This window comes from Vidua chalybeata, chromosome 5 (genome assembly GCF_026979565.1).
Source record: "Vidua chalybeata isolate OUT-0048 chromosome 5, bVidCha1 merged haplotype, whole genome shotgun sequence".
Classification (NCBI taxonomy): domain Eukaryota; kingdom Metazoa; phylum Chordata; class Aves; order Passeriformes; family Viduidae; genus Vidua; species Vidua chalybeata.
The window spans coordinates 48,203,484-48,218,391 of NC_071534.1; the positions used below are offsets into that span (position 1 = coordinate 48,203,484).

The following is a 14,908-nucleotide window of genomic DNA, read 5'->3' on the forward strand; positions in this document are numbered from 1 at the left end:
AAGCTTTTCTGCAGAACTTCCAGACAAGAACAATGCAGTATGAACCAGAGCATTGTAACAGGTGATATCCTACCCAAATTTTGCATCGTTGTTTTTATATCGCTTTCTTGTGAGGTTTTTAAAGCATAAAGCTCTCTTTAACTTAATGTAGTGGTGAAAATTAAAGGAAGTTAAAATTAGCAACTTCCTCTCTATTTTAACAGGTCTGGAGGATTGACTAGTAATATCACTTCTCTCCGAGACTGACAGGTGACTGTGGTTATTGAATGCAGCAAAAATGAACTCCTGGCAGCTCATGAGATCACTCTGCATATCAATATTATCAGGTATTTTTAGCAGTCATAATAGTTTTGTGACTTTATACAGATCACTCTTAGGTTTAAAACATGTTCTCAAATAAAATAGAGGAAATAATTTGTATGGACTGAAGCTAAAACCCAAAGAAGGCATGAAAATACTTGTAATGGCAGATGCGGTATTTTACTGCAGCAGAAATTAGGCAGTTTAAGCAGCACGAGTCCAGTAAGTCGCCCTGGAGTGTGACGGGCCGGTGGGGCCGGACTCGGGAACCTCGGTGGGCAGTGGCGACCCACCTCTCCTCCCCGCTTCTTTCCCTCTTTCCCCTACAGCTGCAAAGGGGCCACAGCCACGGCCCAGCCTGGCCCAGAGCACAATCCCCTCCGCTTTTTGTTTCTGCTGCCCGTTGTTGCGATGCCACAAGCGCTGACAAAGGCCAGTCGGGCGCGAGGCCGCGGTGACAGCCGGGCACCGCAGCCGAACGGGGAAACCCAGCGCGGCCGGGGCAGCCGGCCGGGAAGGCTGAGCGCCCACCGAGCGGTTCCCAAGGCGACGGGCGCGGGCTGCCGGCGGGCACCCACCCCGAGCCCGACCCGCCAGTGCCTGGCGCTCGCCAGGGCTCCCGGCGCGGCCCGCGGGGCGTGTCCCGGGCAGCCCCGCTCCGCCCCGGCCCGGCCCGGCGGGGCAGCTGCGGCGGACGGGGCAGGGCCGGGCCGGAGCCGCGCAGCGGCGGCAGCGCCATGGGGCTGGAGACGGAGAAAGTGGACACCCGCATCTTCATGGACGACGACGACAACTTCCCGCGGAGCGGCGGCCCCGCGCTGTCGGACACGGAGAAGTGCGCGGAGGACGAGCTGGACCGCGACCCTCACGGGCTGAACTCCCACCTGCAGGTGCGGACCGGGCCGGGCCGGGCCGGGGGCGGGCGGGGCCGGGGCCGGGGCCGGGGCCGGGGCCGGGCTCGGGTACTCGGCGGGGAGGGGTCCCCTGCGGGCTCCCCGCGCCCCAGCTCCCCGTGACGTTAGAGCCTCCTCTCGTTCCAGCTGGGGTTCGAGGATGTAATCGCGGAGCCCGAGCTCACCCACTCCTTCGACAAGGTCTGGATCTGCAGCCACGCTCTGTTTGAGCTCAGCAAGTACGTAATCTACAAGGTCCTGACTCTGGTCCTCGCCATACCGATGGCCCTGGTTGTGGGGATCGTCTTCGCGACGCTCAGCTGCCTGCACATCTGGTAAGGGCGTGCTGTGTCCGGGCTCTGCCGACAGCTCCGCAGAGCTCCTCTAGCATTCATTACTGCCCAACCACCGGTCTCCGAATTCACATCGGTAGCCAGATCAGCTAATATTAACTGCTTTATTTCTAAAGGGACAGAACAGGAAACAATGTTTTCTCTGTGATTCAGCTCCCTGCCTTGGTTTTACCAGCGGTCTGTCATGACTGCGAAAGCTCCTTGGGGCAGAGAGCCTGTATACACGCTTGGACAGCAGCTACAGCAATGCATTCCAGCCTTTGCTGGCTTCTGGAGTGATAATAGTGACTGAATTTGTTTTCTAGACTGAACTGCAGAATTTGTTCAAGCCTGTATTTTAAATGAATTATCTAGGCAGAAGTATTACTAACACCTGAAGTTATTGCTAACTTCTTAGTACCATTACCTCTTTCATTTTTTTCCTCACAGACTGAAGAAAGCTTTTGAGGGCCCAGCTGGCTCTGTGTTCCTGCCAGTGAAAATGTAATGCCAGTGCCTTGCATCTGGTGCATAGCTATCTCTAGATGCAGTGCTCCAAAGCCCTTCCACCTAAGCAGAAAACCCTGCTGAACACAGGAAAGCTGCTTCTGGCCATGGCACAAGTTCACAGGCAAATACATGGCCATGCAAGTCACACCAAACCTGTGTACTTTAAGCATAATATGCTCACAAACTATCAGGAAGAATACTTTGAGACCAGAAAGGGAGATGATGGTGGAGAAGGAAGAAAGGCAGGGAGAATAATGAGGTTGAGGAAAGAACTGACAATCCAAAAGGCTGTAGAGGAAGGGATGAATGCAGATTATTGACATTATTTGTGCAGACCAGGATTTTCCATATACATGAGTTTTGGGCAAAGTCTAATTTGATTTGGGTAATACTGGAATCCTTTTCCTTTTATCAAGAAAAACAGCATACAGAAACTGGAAGTGAACTCAAAACCCTAGGAATACATTGATTATCTGAACTTGTGGTGGTAATGTCGTGGGTGCAGATTTCAGTTTTTGAAAGTACAGTGGAAGCTTGTGTTGATGACATTGTCAAGCCACTTTGAAAACTGATTAACTTGAATTTTGAAACATAGTGTTTGCATAATATTCAAGAAGTTGCAGTGCTGTTTAGGGATGCCCACTTGCTATATCTCTTGTTCCTAAATCGTTACAAACAAACAGTTCATAGGCATAGTGTTGCCCAGATTTTTAGATTTGTCAGCCGTCACTCTGCCATAGTGTGCGGTGTGACTGCAAAAGGGTATGGTGAGAATATATAGGTTTCCAGTAGTGAAATATATGTGGAAAAATTCATCAATGCCAAATTTATTAAATTTTCAGTACTTTTTTTGTGCTTCAGAAGGATCTTGTATCTGGATTTCACAGACTGGATACAGGGTTTCACTGATCCAGGACACAGAGGTCAGTTACTATTTATGAACGTAGTCCCTAGTGACTATCTCAGGAACCGTGGGTTCTCAGTACATGTGAAATAGGACTGTCTGAATGTAGCACTTCCCTTGAAAAGTTTCTCTTGACTTTCTGTGAACACACTTGCTTCCCCAACAAATCATTTTCTTTGCCTAGGTTCGTTGTCAACATAGAATTGATCTTTTGTTTTGATCTTCCTTGCACCTGGGATGGATGTGAAAGAATCACAAAACTCAGTAGTGCTATCTGCATCCCCTTGGACTCCATCCAGTGCTACCCTCTAAAGGCAATACTGCCTCATATTCCCACAAACTCCCACAAAGAAGCTGGATTTGTTCCAACACAAAAGTGGAACACACTGAAACTAAGTTGGCATCTCTAAGTTGGCACCTCTTCATGTTCCAGATATCATGAGAGTGAGGAGTTCAGTGTTGCTGCATTTGAGAAGAGAGTGCAAAAGCAGTGAACATTTAGAGGCCCTAAATAAAGGGTATAGTTCCCTTGTAGGCCCATTGGGTCTGAAAGAAAAAGTAACTCCTTGTTTTGTATATGAAAGAAAGGGAATTCCACTATAACTCTGTCTTCAACTGTTTAAATGTCATGGGAGGACCCTGGGGCAAACCCTCCCAGAAGCCTGCCACTCAGTCTCTGTGCTTCACTTTTGTCATCCTTTTCTGGGGCTAAATTAAAAAGTGTTTCAAAGACTTCTGGAGGTGTTCAAGCAGAAAGCTCTGTTGATGTCACACATGTTGCAGTTGTTGCAGTTTCATCAGCATGTTAAAAATCCACATAAGTCTAACTCAGCATTTCTCACACTCAAGGGCACCTTGTGAATTGCCCCCATCACACCTCATAGTAAATGTTGTCTTTCACCTGCAAAAAGAAAGCTAAGTAAGAAATATATAGTAATACATTTAATTTTCTTTTTTAACCATGGAGATGGAGCATATTGTGTTCCCAGACTGGCTGCTTGAGCAGAATCTGGTTTCACACTACCTGCTAAAAGATACAGATGGGCTGAAACTGGGCCAGCTAGCAGGCTGGTGATCCACATACAAGCCAGTTCAAGGAAGTCAACTTCACATCTTTTCTTTACTGATGACTGTCATTCTCACCAGAGTATACAGGCCACACAGAGTTGTAACATCTTTCTGTGAAATTAGCAAGCTTTTAAATATGTGCTCAGATTGTAGCTCTTAAGGTTATTGACTTCTGAATGTGAACAGAACACTTCTGGTTTTTCAAGAGGCTCATGCAAAATTGTTATATTTCTTGTAGATCAGTGACTGATTCTTGTTCCAAGCCACATGTTTGCCACCTCTCGGAAATTAACACTTGAATTTCATATATGCTTTTTTCTAGTCTTATTAGAATAGCGTTCTGGTACATAGCATATTTACGCTAAGAATCAGTGATCCATAACTTGAGTCTTGGATCTGAGATGGGCTCACTCTGCTCTATACACCATTGGCTAAAGCAGTAGGTATTCACAGCACTTCTCCGCTTGAGCTTCCATTCACAGTGCTGAGATACAGACAGGGACTTACATGAAAAGCAGATATGGACATGCATTATTTCTTACCTTTTTGTATTCCACAACTTCATTTACATAACTGCTGCTATCATACTCAACCATAAAACCATGTCCCTACTGACTGCTTGAAATCTAAATAAATTACACTACAGCTAGGAAGGCCTACCTTATAATCAGTCGGGTGGTGCTGCCTTGATGCCTCTTCTTTGATGTCCAGTACATATCCCTTGGTTTAGGGAAAGGAAGTATGTGGATGTTGTCTTACTTCTTTTGTAGTAGTTTTATCTATTCCAGTCTACCCAGGTCCTGGAATACATACTATTTTATTTTAATTCACTTCAGATACTGTGTATGAGTTGTGAAAGGTTTTGGTGATTATCCATTGCCTCACTTGTCCCAGTGGTTAATGGCATGCAACAAGAAGCTGTACAACTCCTAGGTAACTTTTAGCCATCTTTTCACAATGCTTGCTTGTATTTTAGAGCTATACAAGACTTTTAATTCACAATCCTGATGTAGTACATGGAGTGAGGCAATTTAAGCACAGAAACATAGAGCATTTGAAAAATAGTATGAAGTATCTCAGTATCTTAAGTGTTAAGTATCTCAGACATGTGTCTTGAGATTCCATTTTGAAAAACATTACAGGAGAAGGTATGATTCTTCACTTTGAAGCCGGAATCTGAATTAATGGTGCATGACTACTCCAACATTGTTGCCCAAGTCTGTGAAAAGTTGATTCTCATTTTCAGTGGGAATTAAACTGTGCTCTGCCATTTCCAAGAGGTCTTTGGTTCTTGACACTGTTCATTCAGGGCTTAGCAAGAAGAAAAAGTAACATGAACAAAAGTGAGAAACATTGAGGGGTATAATTTTGTAGATGTCATGCCTTGAACAGAATAAAGAGAAAATAGGATAGGAGGGGAAAAAATGGGGTAATTGGCGCTTTTCAGTTCAACAGTGTCCAAAAGACACTATTCATCCCACTTGGTCAAAGAAGAGGTATTTTATATCTATATATATATAGCAAGATTCAATGAGAGGTCATATAGGTAGCTGTCTTCAGCTTAGATGACAAATTCTACACACCTTTCATTTTCTTCCTAATGCTGTACTACATGGTAACTATTGGTACTACTACCAATATGGCATCAGTGTTGATATCCTTGGGATATGCTACTTTAATTTTACTGTTAGACATTACTCAAGCAGGTAGCTTCTATGTCTGTGAACAAAAGTGCAGACCAGAATAAATCCACAGCAAAGGATGGGTATGTTATATTTGTCAAGTCACAAAAAAAAATACATGGCTTCTCATGGCATTTGATTATTTCTTTTTAAGTGTGACTGGTCACTCCACAGAAAGCACATTACACGCTCTGATAACCTGGAAATATCACACTGTCAGATAAGGCATCCTCTGCAGGACGGGATGCAGACTTGTAAAAATGTAAATACACACTCACATAATTTAAAACTTTGAAAATACCTTTTATGACTCTCCTTGGTGTAAAGGATTTTCTTCTCTGATGAAAGAGGTTTCAGTAATTGTTCTATTAGTAGATGGACTTCTACTGTAAAATTGAAAGTTATTTACATTAATTAGCTTTGGTTGCTATTATGTCTCATGTATACTCCTATGGATTTAGCCTACATTGGGGTTTGCATGCATTTACAATAAATAAAAAAATTGATAACAAGTGCTAAAAGATTATAAAACATTACCAAAACATTTTAATGTTTATTTTCCTTAAGATTATCAAAATAGTTGATAATTATCAAAAGAGTTCCAGTACTGTGTGATTGACCTCTACAGCAATTTCAAGTACTATGATCATTGCTTCTCCAGCCTTCTACAGTTTTCTGTGAATCTTCTGCATACTGCAGTATTTGTTTTATTTGTATTTTGTGTGATCCTGTCAATAGAGGGTCAAAAGTAATGTTGTCTTTTCTGCTTCTCTCCAGTTCAGTTAGATTTTTTAAAAAATCAGGCCGAATGAATTATAGATGGTATCAATGGAGCAATTACATTGTCCTTATAAACTATCTGAAATGGAAAAGAGGTGAAGTCAGCACAAACAGAATAGCCATTTCTGGTGCTTTCCCTGTGTTGCTTGGAAAAATAGCAATTTTTTTTTTCTTTGCATTACTGATGTTTATCAGCTGTATTCTAACAGGCTAAGGCCTAAGTTTTTTACTCTATAAATCATCTATTTTATATGCAGTGACATTATAGGTGGTTATAAACACATAGTTTACAGGGTTCAGTTTAAAACTAGAGGCACAATTTTCCAGTGATGCTCACAGTCCTATATGGGGTGTTTCAGCAGAGACAAAAGAGAAGGTTTTAGAAAAACTATTCTTGTTTAAATCCATCTGGGCTAGCTTTGAGTAGAGCATTGATGTACCAGTATATGGCTTGCATTGTAGGACAAAAGCTGTTAGATAAACACTGAAAGTAATTAATTTTGATTCGGTACATTTCTAACCTTCACGTTTTTTTAAACATGGTAGGTTTTTTCTACTTTGTTAATCTGAGGAGTATGCATTGTAAATACATGACACCTTTTTTTTTCAGACTTATGATGAAATATTAAATTAGGTATTTTCTGTCATTCCAATAAAAGTCAGTGAAAGTTCTGCAGTGGAATTATGCAAATACAAGACTGGGAACTTAAATTTTGAATGTAAAATAGAACAGAGTTTATTATCATTGTCAAAAGAATCTATAGCTCCTTTTACCTAATTTAGGAAGCAAACATGTTCAGTATGGCAGAGAGATTTTTTTTAAATCTGCCCAAGTAGAACTTCGGTATTATTTATGTATACATTTAGTTTGTCTGCACCCAAATAAGAACAGCTTAGGGAAATGACCAGAGGTTTAGACCAGTAAATGATCAAGGAAGAAGAATAACTTAAAATATTGTGGTCAGTTGTAATGTATTCCCTGGCCCTCCTGAACTTCCCATATGTGTACTTCTGGCTGTCCTCCACTGTTGGCATGCTTGGCTCAAGCCACCAGTAATGACATTGCTTTGGAATTGGCACACATGAAGAACAATCCCCAGATGCTTACCAAAGTTCAGGAGATGAAAGCACAATACTTTCTAGTATGCATCCTGGGTGAATAAAAAGATTTTATCCCATGATAAGGAGTTCTGACCATATTCTAATGTTAATTTCTCACTCACAAATTAAGAACTTGACAGGATCAGCGATTTTTTGGAGATGTGGCATGTACCTGTATTGTAAGATATTGCCTCCCTGTTTCTGTTTTACTGTAGCACTGTAACAGGAATGGGTGGGAATGAGACACCAATGGTGTGATGTGCATGTGTGCCTGTGCACTTGTATGTGCCTGCAAGACAGACAGATAAAAGAAACACCAGAAGATACAGCAGAGCAAGAGCAGATTGTAAAGCATGCTGTTTCCAGTCAATCAAACTGGGGAACATGGTGTTTCTGTCAACCCCTAAAGACATTCACATATGACCACAGCTCAAGTGAGTCCTTAGGAGATGACTGCCCTTCAGCCACGGTGGGTCACAGCAGGGCTATGTCAGATCATGTACACCAGCCCTGCCAGGAGCAGGGAGAGGCAGCAAAAGTTCATCGTTCTAAATGGCATGTAAAGAAATTGCCAGTTAGCAAACAGACACAATGAAAAGAAAGCCAATGTCTACACACTCATGTTGCATACAAATGATTCTGGCCAGAGGACCACATGCATATGCAGGTGTGAGGCCTTGAGCAAACAAAATTGATGGAGAATGACTGCAAGAGAGTAGAGTCAACTTGCTTAAATATTTAAATTATAAAGTTATAAAAGGTAAAGAACCACTTCTTTTCAGTAAGATGTCACACGTGTGTTTCGTTATCCTGATTTCCCCATGCTGTAGCAGCACCAATCTTCAAATTTTTTGTTTTTTCTTTTACAGGGTTGTGGTGCCTTTTGTGAAAACCTGTCTCATGGTCCTGCCTTCAGTGCAAACTGTATGGAAGAGCCTGACAGATGTTTTTGTTGTACCATTCTTTCAGAGCCTAGGCCGCTGCTTTGCCATGGTTAATATACGCCTGGACCAAGAGTAAACATCAGAGATGTGACACTGCTGTAGTTGTAGCTGGTGTTATACTTCTTTGCTAACTTAACATACAAGCACTTACCATTCATTCCAAACTGTTAAATTACAATGGCTGGTTTAAGTGGGAACATGCTGTTTTTATTAAAACTCATTTATTATCAGGGAGATCCATTTAAGAATTAGTAGGCAGTTTTCATAGCTCACTATTTTAACAACAGAGTGATCGTGGAGTATATTGGCAACACTTTATTTTAATGGTAGGTTGATTGGTAGATTACAGGAGAATTCTCATGGAGGACTAAAAGCCCCCATAGTGATAATGAGTGGTGTTCTTACTATAAATAAATAAATGAATAGGCTGTGATACCTTAGACAAAACTGATCTCTAGGGTTTCACACTGACTTAACTGCAGTTACACCAGGGATCATTTTTGGCCTCACTATGCAGAATGATAAACCCAGTCCTCTATTATCAGCAGTTAAAGTGAACGTGACTCATTGCATAAACATACAGGGAAAGGAACTGTTGTGTAATTCTCCTATATGGGGGGGGGGGGGGGTGGGAAGGGGGAAGCTCCCTAGAAGTTTGTCCCTTAAAATAAGGTGTTAGCTAATGATCTGTAACATTAGCTAATCTGTATATTTTATTTAATGAGAGATTAATTTTGCTGTATATTTTGTACCTTTGTAAATGACAGTTGGTCAGGTTTCTAAGAAGCATAGTTTCTCTAGTATTTGAATTCTAACCAACTTATTAAGCAGCAAGAGTGAGACACTGCAAAAATTATTTTAGATAACTAAAATTTCCTTTTCTAAATTAAGTAGATTTTGAGTGTTGCTGTGCAATTCTAATATATTAATTATATATGATTGTGTGTAAAAGCAAAGATTATAAGTGTTTTTATACACGATTATGAAAAAGACTTGGAAATATCTGTTTATGAGAAATGTTTTTTATTAAAAATTGGGTGTAATAAATGCTACCCTGCCTATTTCTGTATATTATTGGTGCGAACATTGTGATATTTAAAGCAATAGACACTATGCTAGCACTTTAAGTAGGTAGCAAGCTCTTACAGAAGGCAAATGAGTGTACTTGGTATCCTTGTCTAATACACCTAACTATTGACTTGACTCTCTCTGTTGCTTATTTAGTATTTCAAAGCCTAACCCCTGAAAAAGACCTTCTTTCTTCTGCATGTCTAATATGACTTTTTAAACCAGAATAACAGAAAATGTGCAGAGGTACATTAAAATTGCATTAGCCTTCTGGTGGGCTTATGTTGCTGTTTTATTTAAATACAGATGATAAATTGCAATTGTAAAATGTTTGTATGATTTAGAATGTTATTTTCTAAAGTGTCTCAAATTTCTTATCAAACGAGAGATATCTAATAAAATAACAAAATATCCACTGTTTCCCATTTTCAACTTCATTTCTTTTCAGATTTTTCAGCTTTTAAACAAACTCTTAAAATGCCAAACACCATAGAATACTGTGCAGTTCTTCCAAAATATCTCAGAGGTAAGGAAATGGATGAATATCAATATAGTTCCCCTATTATCAACTGCATTTAATGTATTTATAGTAGAAAATTACATATCTCAGTGTGCAACTAAGCCCATACAGAATGATTGCTATCTCTGCAGAATTTTGGCAACATTCGAAATAATGCTTAATTCTTTTTACAGGCGCACACTTTCTTTACAGATGAGCTGCAGAATTTTCCTTTTCTTGTCTGTTGGCCTATTAGAGCTAGCTGGATATTCTTTGTATATTAAGAATATCTTTGTATATTAAAAGTAATTTTAGCATTTGTGCCATTTAGAGAGGGATTCATATGGCTTTAAAAAACTGGATCTTAATGATTAGTGCCCATGGAAACTGCTCTTGTTCATTTTTATTCTGCAAGAAGTTAGCTTGTTTTTCAGATGTGTTCTTCAAAATACCTTTCTTGTGTTAAAAATGGAAATAACTCTTTTGAAAATAAAAATTGGCCAGGCTAGGCTTGAACTCTTTTGAGAGTTATTTTCTTTTACAGCATCCAAGAACTTTTACAAAGATATTTTCCACTGAAAAATATCCTCTTGATGAATTCATTTAAAAGAGAAAAAGAAAATAAATCAATCAGTACTAGTTCTTGTGTCTAAAAGGAGCCCTATAAAAGCCTCCGCTTTGAAGGAACCCAAGTCTGCATTTTAAGTTTTGAGAATGAGGCCATTCCCCAGAGAAAGATGTATCATTTTATGGTATGCATTCCTGGATATATATTTTATGTTTTATGGTATGCATTCTTAAATAGCTTACTGAAGTCAACTGGCTCTAGCTATCACAATTAAGTAGAATGGTTTGGTTTGTTCTTATTTTGATTTAGGCTTGTCATCGATTAGTTCTTTCCACCATTTCTCTAGCTGCTACAAGACTCAAGCAAACTTGTAATTAAAGCTCTTAGTTTCTTAAATATTGATAACAATATCTTTCTCTGGAACAGGTGTGCCTTTACTATAAGCAAATAAAAAGTGCACTCTAAGACTCTGGGTAAAATATTAGATGCTTGGCAAATACTCTTACTTTGTCTGTAAAAGGAGTGGAAGAAAGTAGCAGTATTTACAGACTCTCCAATACTCAGGTGTGAATCTGCCCAGGCAACTCTGGCTGGCAAGTATTCTCAGGTTTTTATGGTTCTGACATACATCCTGAAGGTCTGGCACAGCATATACTGTGAAAACCTCACAGGACTGTTGGACAACAGGGACTGAATGGGAACTAGCTCTGAATTGTGTTCTTCGATGTAGAAGCAGGTTTGTCTCTAATTTGTTCAAAATGTGGACAAACCGTCCCAGCTGATCCCTTAAAAGCAGCTCACAAGTGAGAATTTAGGCAAGGGAGTCCAGAAACTGAGTCTCATTGTTTGCAACAAATGTAAGAAAATTTACACCAGATTTAGATTACTTTGATGAATCTTCATGTCTGTGGAATGGGGAAAATGTTATTGCTTGTAACAAGAGTAGATTTTCCAGCATCATGGTAGAGGTATTACCAAAAATAAATGTGTGGTGTTACGATTTCAGCCTGTCTCTTGTTACTGCAGGCCTTAGGTCTACAACCATGAGCTGGAAACTCAGTTCTGACTTGTAAAATATTTCAGCATCTTGTTTTTCATGAAGATCACAACTAACATACAGAACTCACCCTGGATTTGTGTTTATGGACTTCTTAATTTTAATTTATGGAGAAGTTTAACCTGCCTACTTATAAGAGCTGTTTCCTAAAATGCTCCTAATCTGATTCTGGAACTTTTATATTTGTATCTTGTATTTCACCACCCTAGTAGTTCATCGTATAAATTGAAACAAATTCTTAACAGAAACTTTGAAGTATTAGTAGATGAAGAGCCTGCTCCCACCTATCCAAAAAGTTCATTTAAGCATTCACTGACTAAAAGTTCAGAACATCCCTGCAGCTCTGGGACCTCAGACCACACACTTATATAAAGTGGAAGCCAAAGAATGATAAGTCCTTTATTTTTACAGGGTGTGATCATTCCCCCACCTGCAGAGATAAAACTATTGCTGTTATTAACTCTTTTAAAAAAACATGGAAAATACATCTGTTTGGTTTTTTTTTTTTTAATAAAAATGCAAATGGAACAAGGTCAAACACCAGAGACTTTACCAGTGTTGTCTGTTGTCTATGCTCATGAAAATTAGAGTTGAAGGCCTCCAGAGATACTGAACCAGCAGGTGGGCATTAAAATTGGAGGTTCTTTCTTCATTCAGGGATTTACAAATTAGGCTAATTAATAAAGGCTAACTATATCTTGGTTACATTAATCTTCCTAAGCTTATTGTAACAAAAGGAAAACATCTGAGAGGCAATTCAGAGGAGCTAAAATAGGTTCCTGCTTTGAATCATCCTCCAGAGAAAAGAGTCTGTACTGATTAATGCAAAATATTGGGCAAGGCTGGGCTTGGCTTCTTTGCTCTGCTACATAGAAAGTTGTATTTGCTGCAGAAATTGGGAAGGTTGATGGAAGCAACTAGAGTTTCATAAAAGTAGTGAGGCAGGTTCTTCTCTACACCCTTCTCTCACAACTTGATGCCACGGGTGAGTGTCCCCTGTCTTAGATGTTCAGTTTCAGCTGTTGTATAGCTTCCCCTTCCAACTGCAAGTGGCTGAAAGAAGGACTCCTTCATATAGTACTGAATCAGACCCTACTTAAGATGCTCAGATGGGATAAAATATAGAGATTCACTTTTATTTCAAACCTTGAGGAAAGCTTGTCTATTTTTTCAACTGTCTCAGCTCAAAAAGAGCTGCCTTTTCACCCTATGCACCTGGTTTTGCTTTTTTATTTTAAACTCTTAGAGCTATCACAATGATACAACTATCAGCTAGGGTTTATCAGGCAGTGCTTAGGTAGAGAAGCAGAGTAACAAAAAGCCCATCCTACATAAGCCTTAAGGAGTGGGTACTTAAGTCCCATTAATGAGACAAGTTCTCATAGTCTGACATTTTCTATAAAACACATGAACATTTAATAATATGGTAGGACTGGAAGAATGGTACAGAACAGCATTGACATAGACCACTGTTCATGGTCCAGGTCAGTTTTCAAGGTATTTGATACTGAAAAGGGTTGAGAAAAGAGAGACTTGGTTTGCACAGGGTCTTGCAGAATTAAAGGTTTCAATCTATTTGCCTCTCCAGTCAAGGCAGTTACAAGCTATCTTGATACAGGGGCTAGCTCTAATAAAAGATTGAGATGAGAAAAAGCCATGCATTTTGATCCAAAACAGTAATCCCTGCCAACTGCCACCCACCAGGAACATGTCTGAACTCAGTAGGCACCTCCCTTTCCCATAACCCCCCACAATACCTACAGTTTTACTTTTGTCATGCCCAGAACTGCCCTTATTTGATCAGCTTGGCATCTTACTCATCTAAGCCCAGTCAGAACCCCAAAAGAAGGGGGGCCTTAGACTCCTCAAAATATACTTAACTGCGCACCAGCAGAATAAGGTACTTCCCAAAACACACTTTCCCAGGAATGAGTCCAAATGCACTGGCATGCCTCATGCAAAAATTGATTTCAGGTTTCTCAGGTGTTGGTTTGAGTCTTCTAGCCCTTAGGCTATTGTGAAATGTTTTGTAGCAGCATCAATTCACATAAAATGAAATCACTCATGTCTAGATGTTGTGAGAAAGAAGGAATGTGAGAAGAGCTACCCATCTCTCTTGGTATAACTAATCCTTGGATTCAAGGCACAAACAGGCCAAATACCAAATGTGTACATGAACCTGCAGCCCTGTATACCAGGGCGAGGGGAACACATCTCTATGGAAAAATTTTGATCCAAAGACTTACATTTTAAAATACAGAAACCTTCCAGAGAGTGAGGACACTGTGAATCCTCCAGGACTACAAGTCTTTAAATAATGGAATGGGGAAAACATTGTCCTGCATGTTTATCCTATCCTAATGCTTGTTATCATGCAATAGGGTGAGAACAGTAGCATGACTACTAAAACTTCAATACCAACAGTTTTGGCAGCTAAGGCTTTCATCCAGCAAAACATACAAAACTGCACATAAAATGATGCAGTTGAGCAGTTGAATAGAAGATACACAAAAAAACAATGATCTTTCACTCCTAAGCCTCAGGTTTTTAAGTGCTTTACATAAGGCAGGCTGGTCATGGACAGCCTCTGTTACCTGATAGCCTTGTTGGTGTTGAAACTATACATAAAGGAAACAGTTTCCCAGGGCTGATTTTGATCTTGCTGACATTGGAATATATCAGGAGTATTGCTAATACCATAACTGGAATAACTACACAAGCTTAAAACGAAAAGGGGGGTGAGGAGTGGAGGAAGAAGGAGTGTTTGATACCTGACAAAGACACTCAGTGAGCAGTCATTCACATTCAGTTCAGTTTCATGACTCATTTTCTGCCAGTTTTTGAGGGATTTTGTTAAATCCTTTTTTTCCACCACTGGTTTCTGGGAATCCTACCCATAACAAAACTTTTCCTCCCCTCAAAATGGAAAAAAATAAATCATAAATTGCACATTGCTCCAGGTTTAGAGCAAGTATTTAACTAAGGTAATCCTGAGGTTTGAAATTTCAGTAAAAGCAAAGTCTTGGAGCAATAAAAATTTCTTTAAATTAGGTATGAAATGCCTAAGGCTGGTGTCATGAAGAAATGCAGTGAGGTGGCCAACCAAGGTAGCATGTAGTCCTGCTTAGCAACTGACCTGGACTACTAAAGACAAAGCAAAGCTCCATGAGAAGACTGGGTGGTGTTTCGAAGGCCAGTTTGA

General features: G+C 40.2%; 1 protein-coding gene across 1 annotated transcript; it reads left to right on the forward strand.

Moving 5' to 3' along the window:
* Positions 1 to 967: 967 nt before the first annotated feature.
* On the forward strand, positions 968 to 12,258 carry CAV2 (caveolin 2). Its single transcript, XM_053944000.1, has 3 exons — positions 968 to 1,190; positions 1,341 to 1,528; positions 8,440 to 12,258. The coding sequence occupies exons 1-3, from the start codon at positions 1,038 to 1,040 to the stop codon at positions 8,588 to 8,590; spliced, it is 492 nt and encodes a 163-aa protein (XP_053799975.1). The 5' UTR covers positions 968 to 1,037; the 3' UTR covers positions 8,591 to 12,258.
* Positions 12,259 to 14,908: the final 2,650 nt, after the last annotated feature.

Coding starts and splice junctions, on each gene's coding strand:
- CAV2 (XM_053944000.1), top strand. CDS start 1,038: ATGGGGCTGGAGACGGAGAAAGTGGACACCCGCATCTTCATGGACGAC. Junction 1,191..1,340: donor GGCTGAACTCCCACCTGCAG/GTGCGGACCGGG, acceptor CTCTCGTTCCAG/CTGGGGTTCGAGGATGTAAT. Junction 1,529..8,439: donor CTCAGCTGCCTGCACATCTG/GTAAGGGCGTGC, acceptor TTTCTTTTACAG/GGTTGTGGTGCCTTTTGTGA.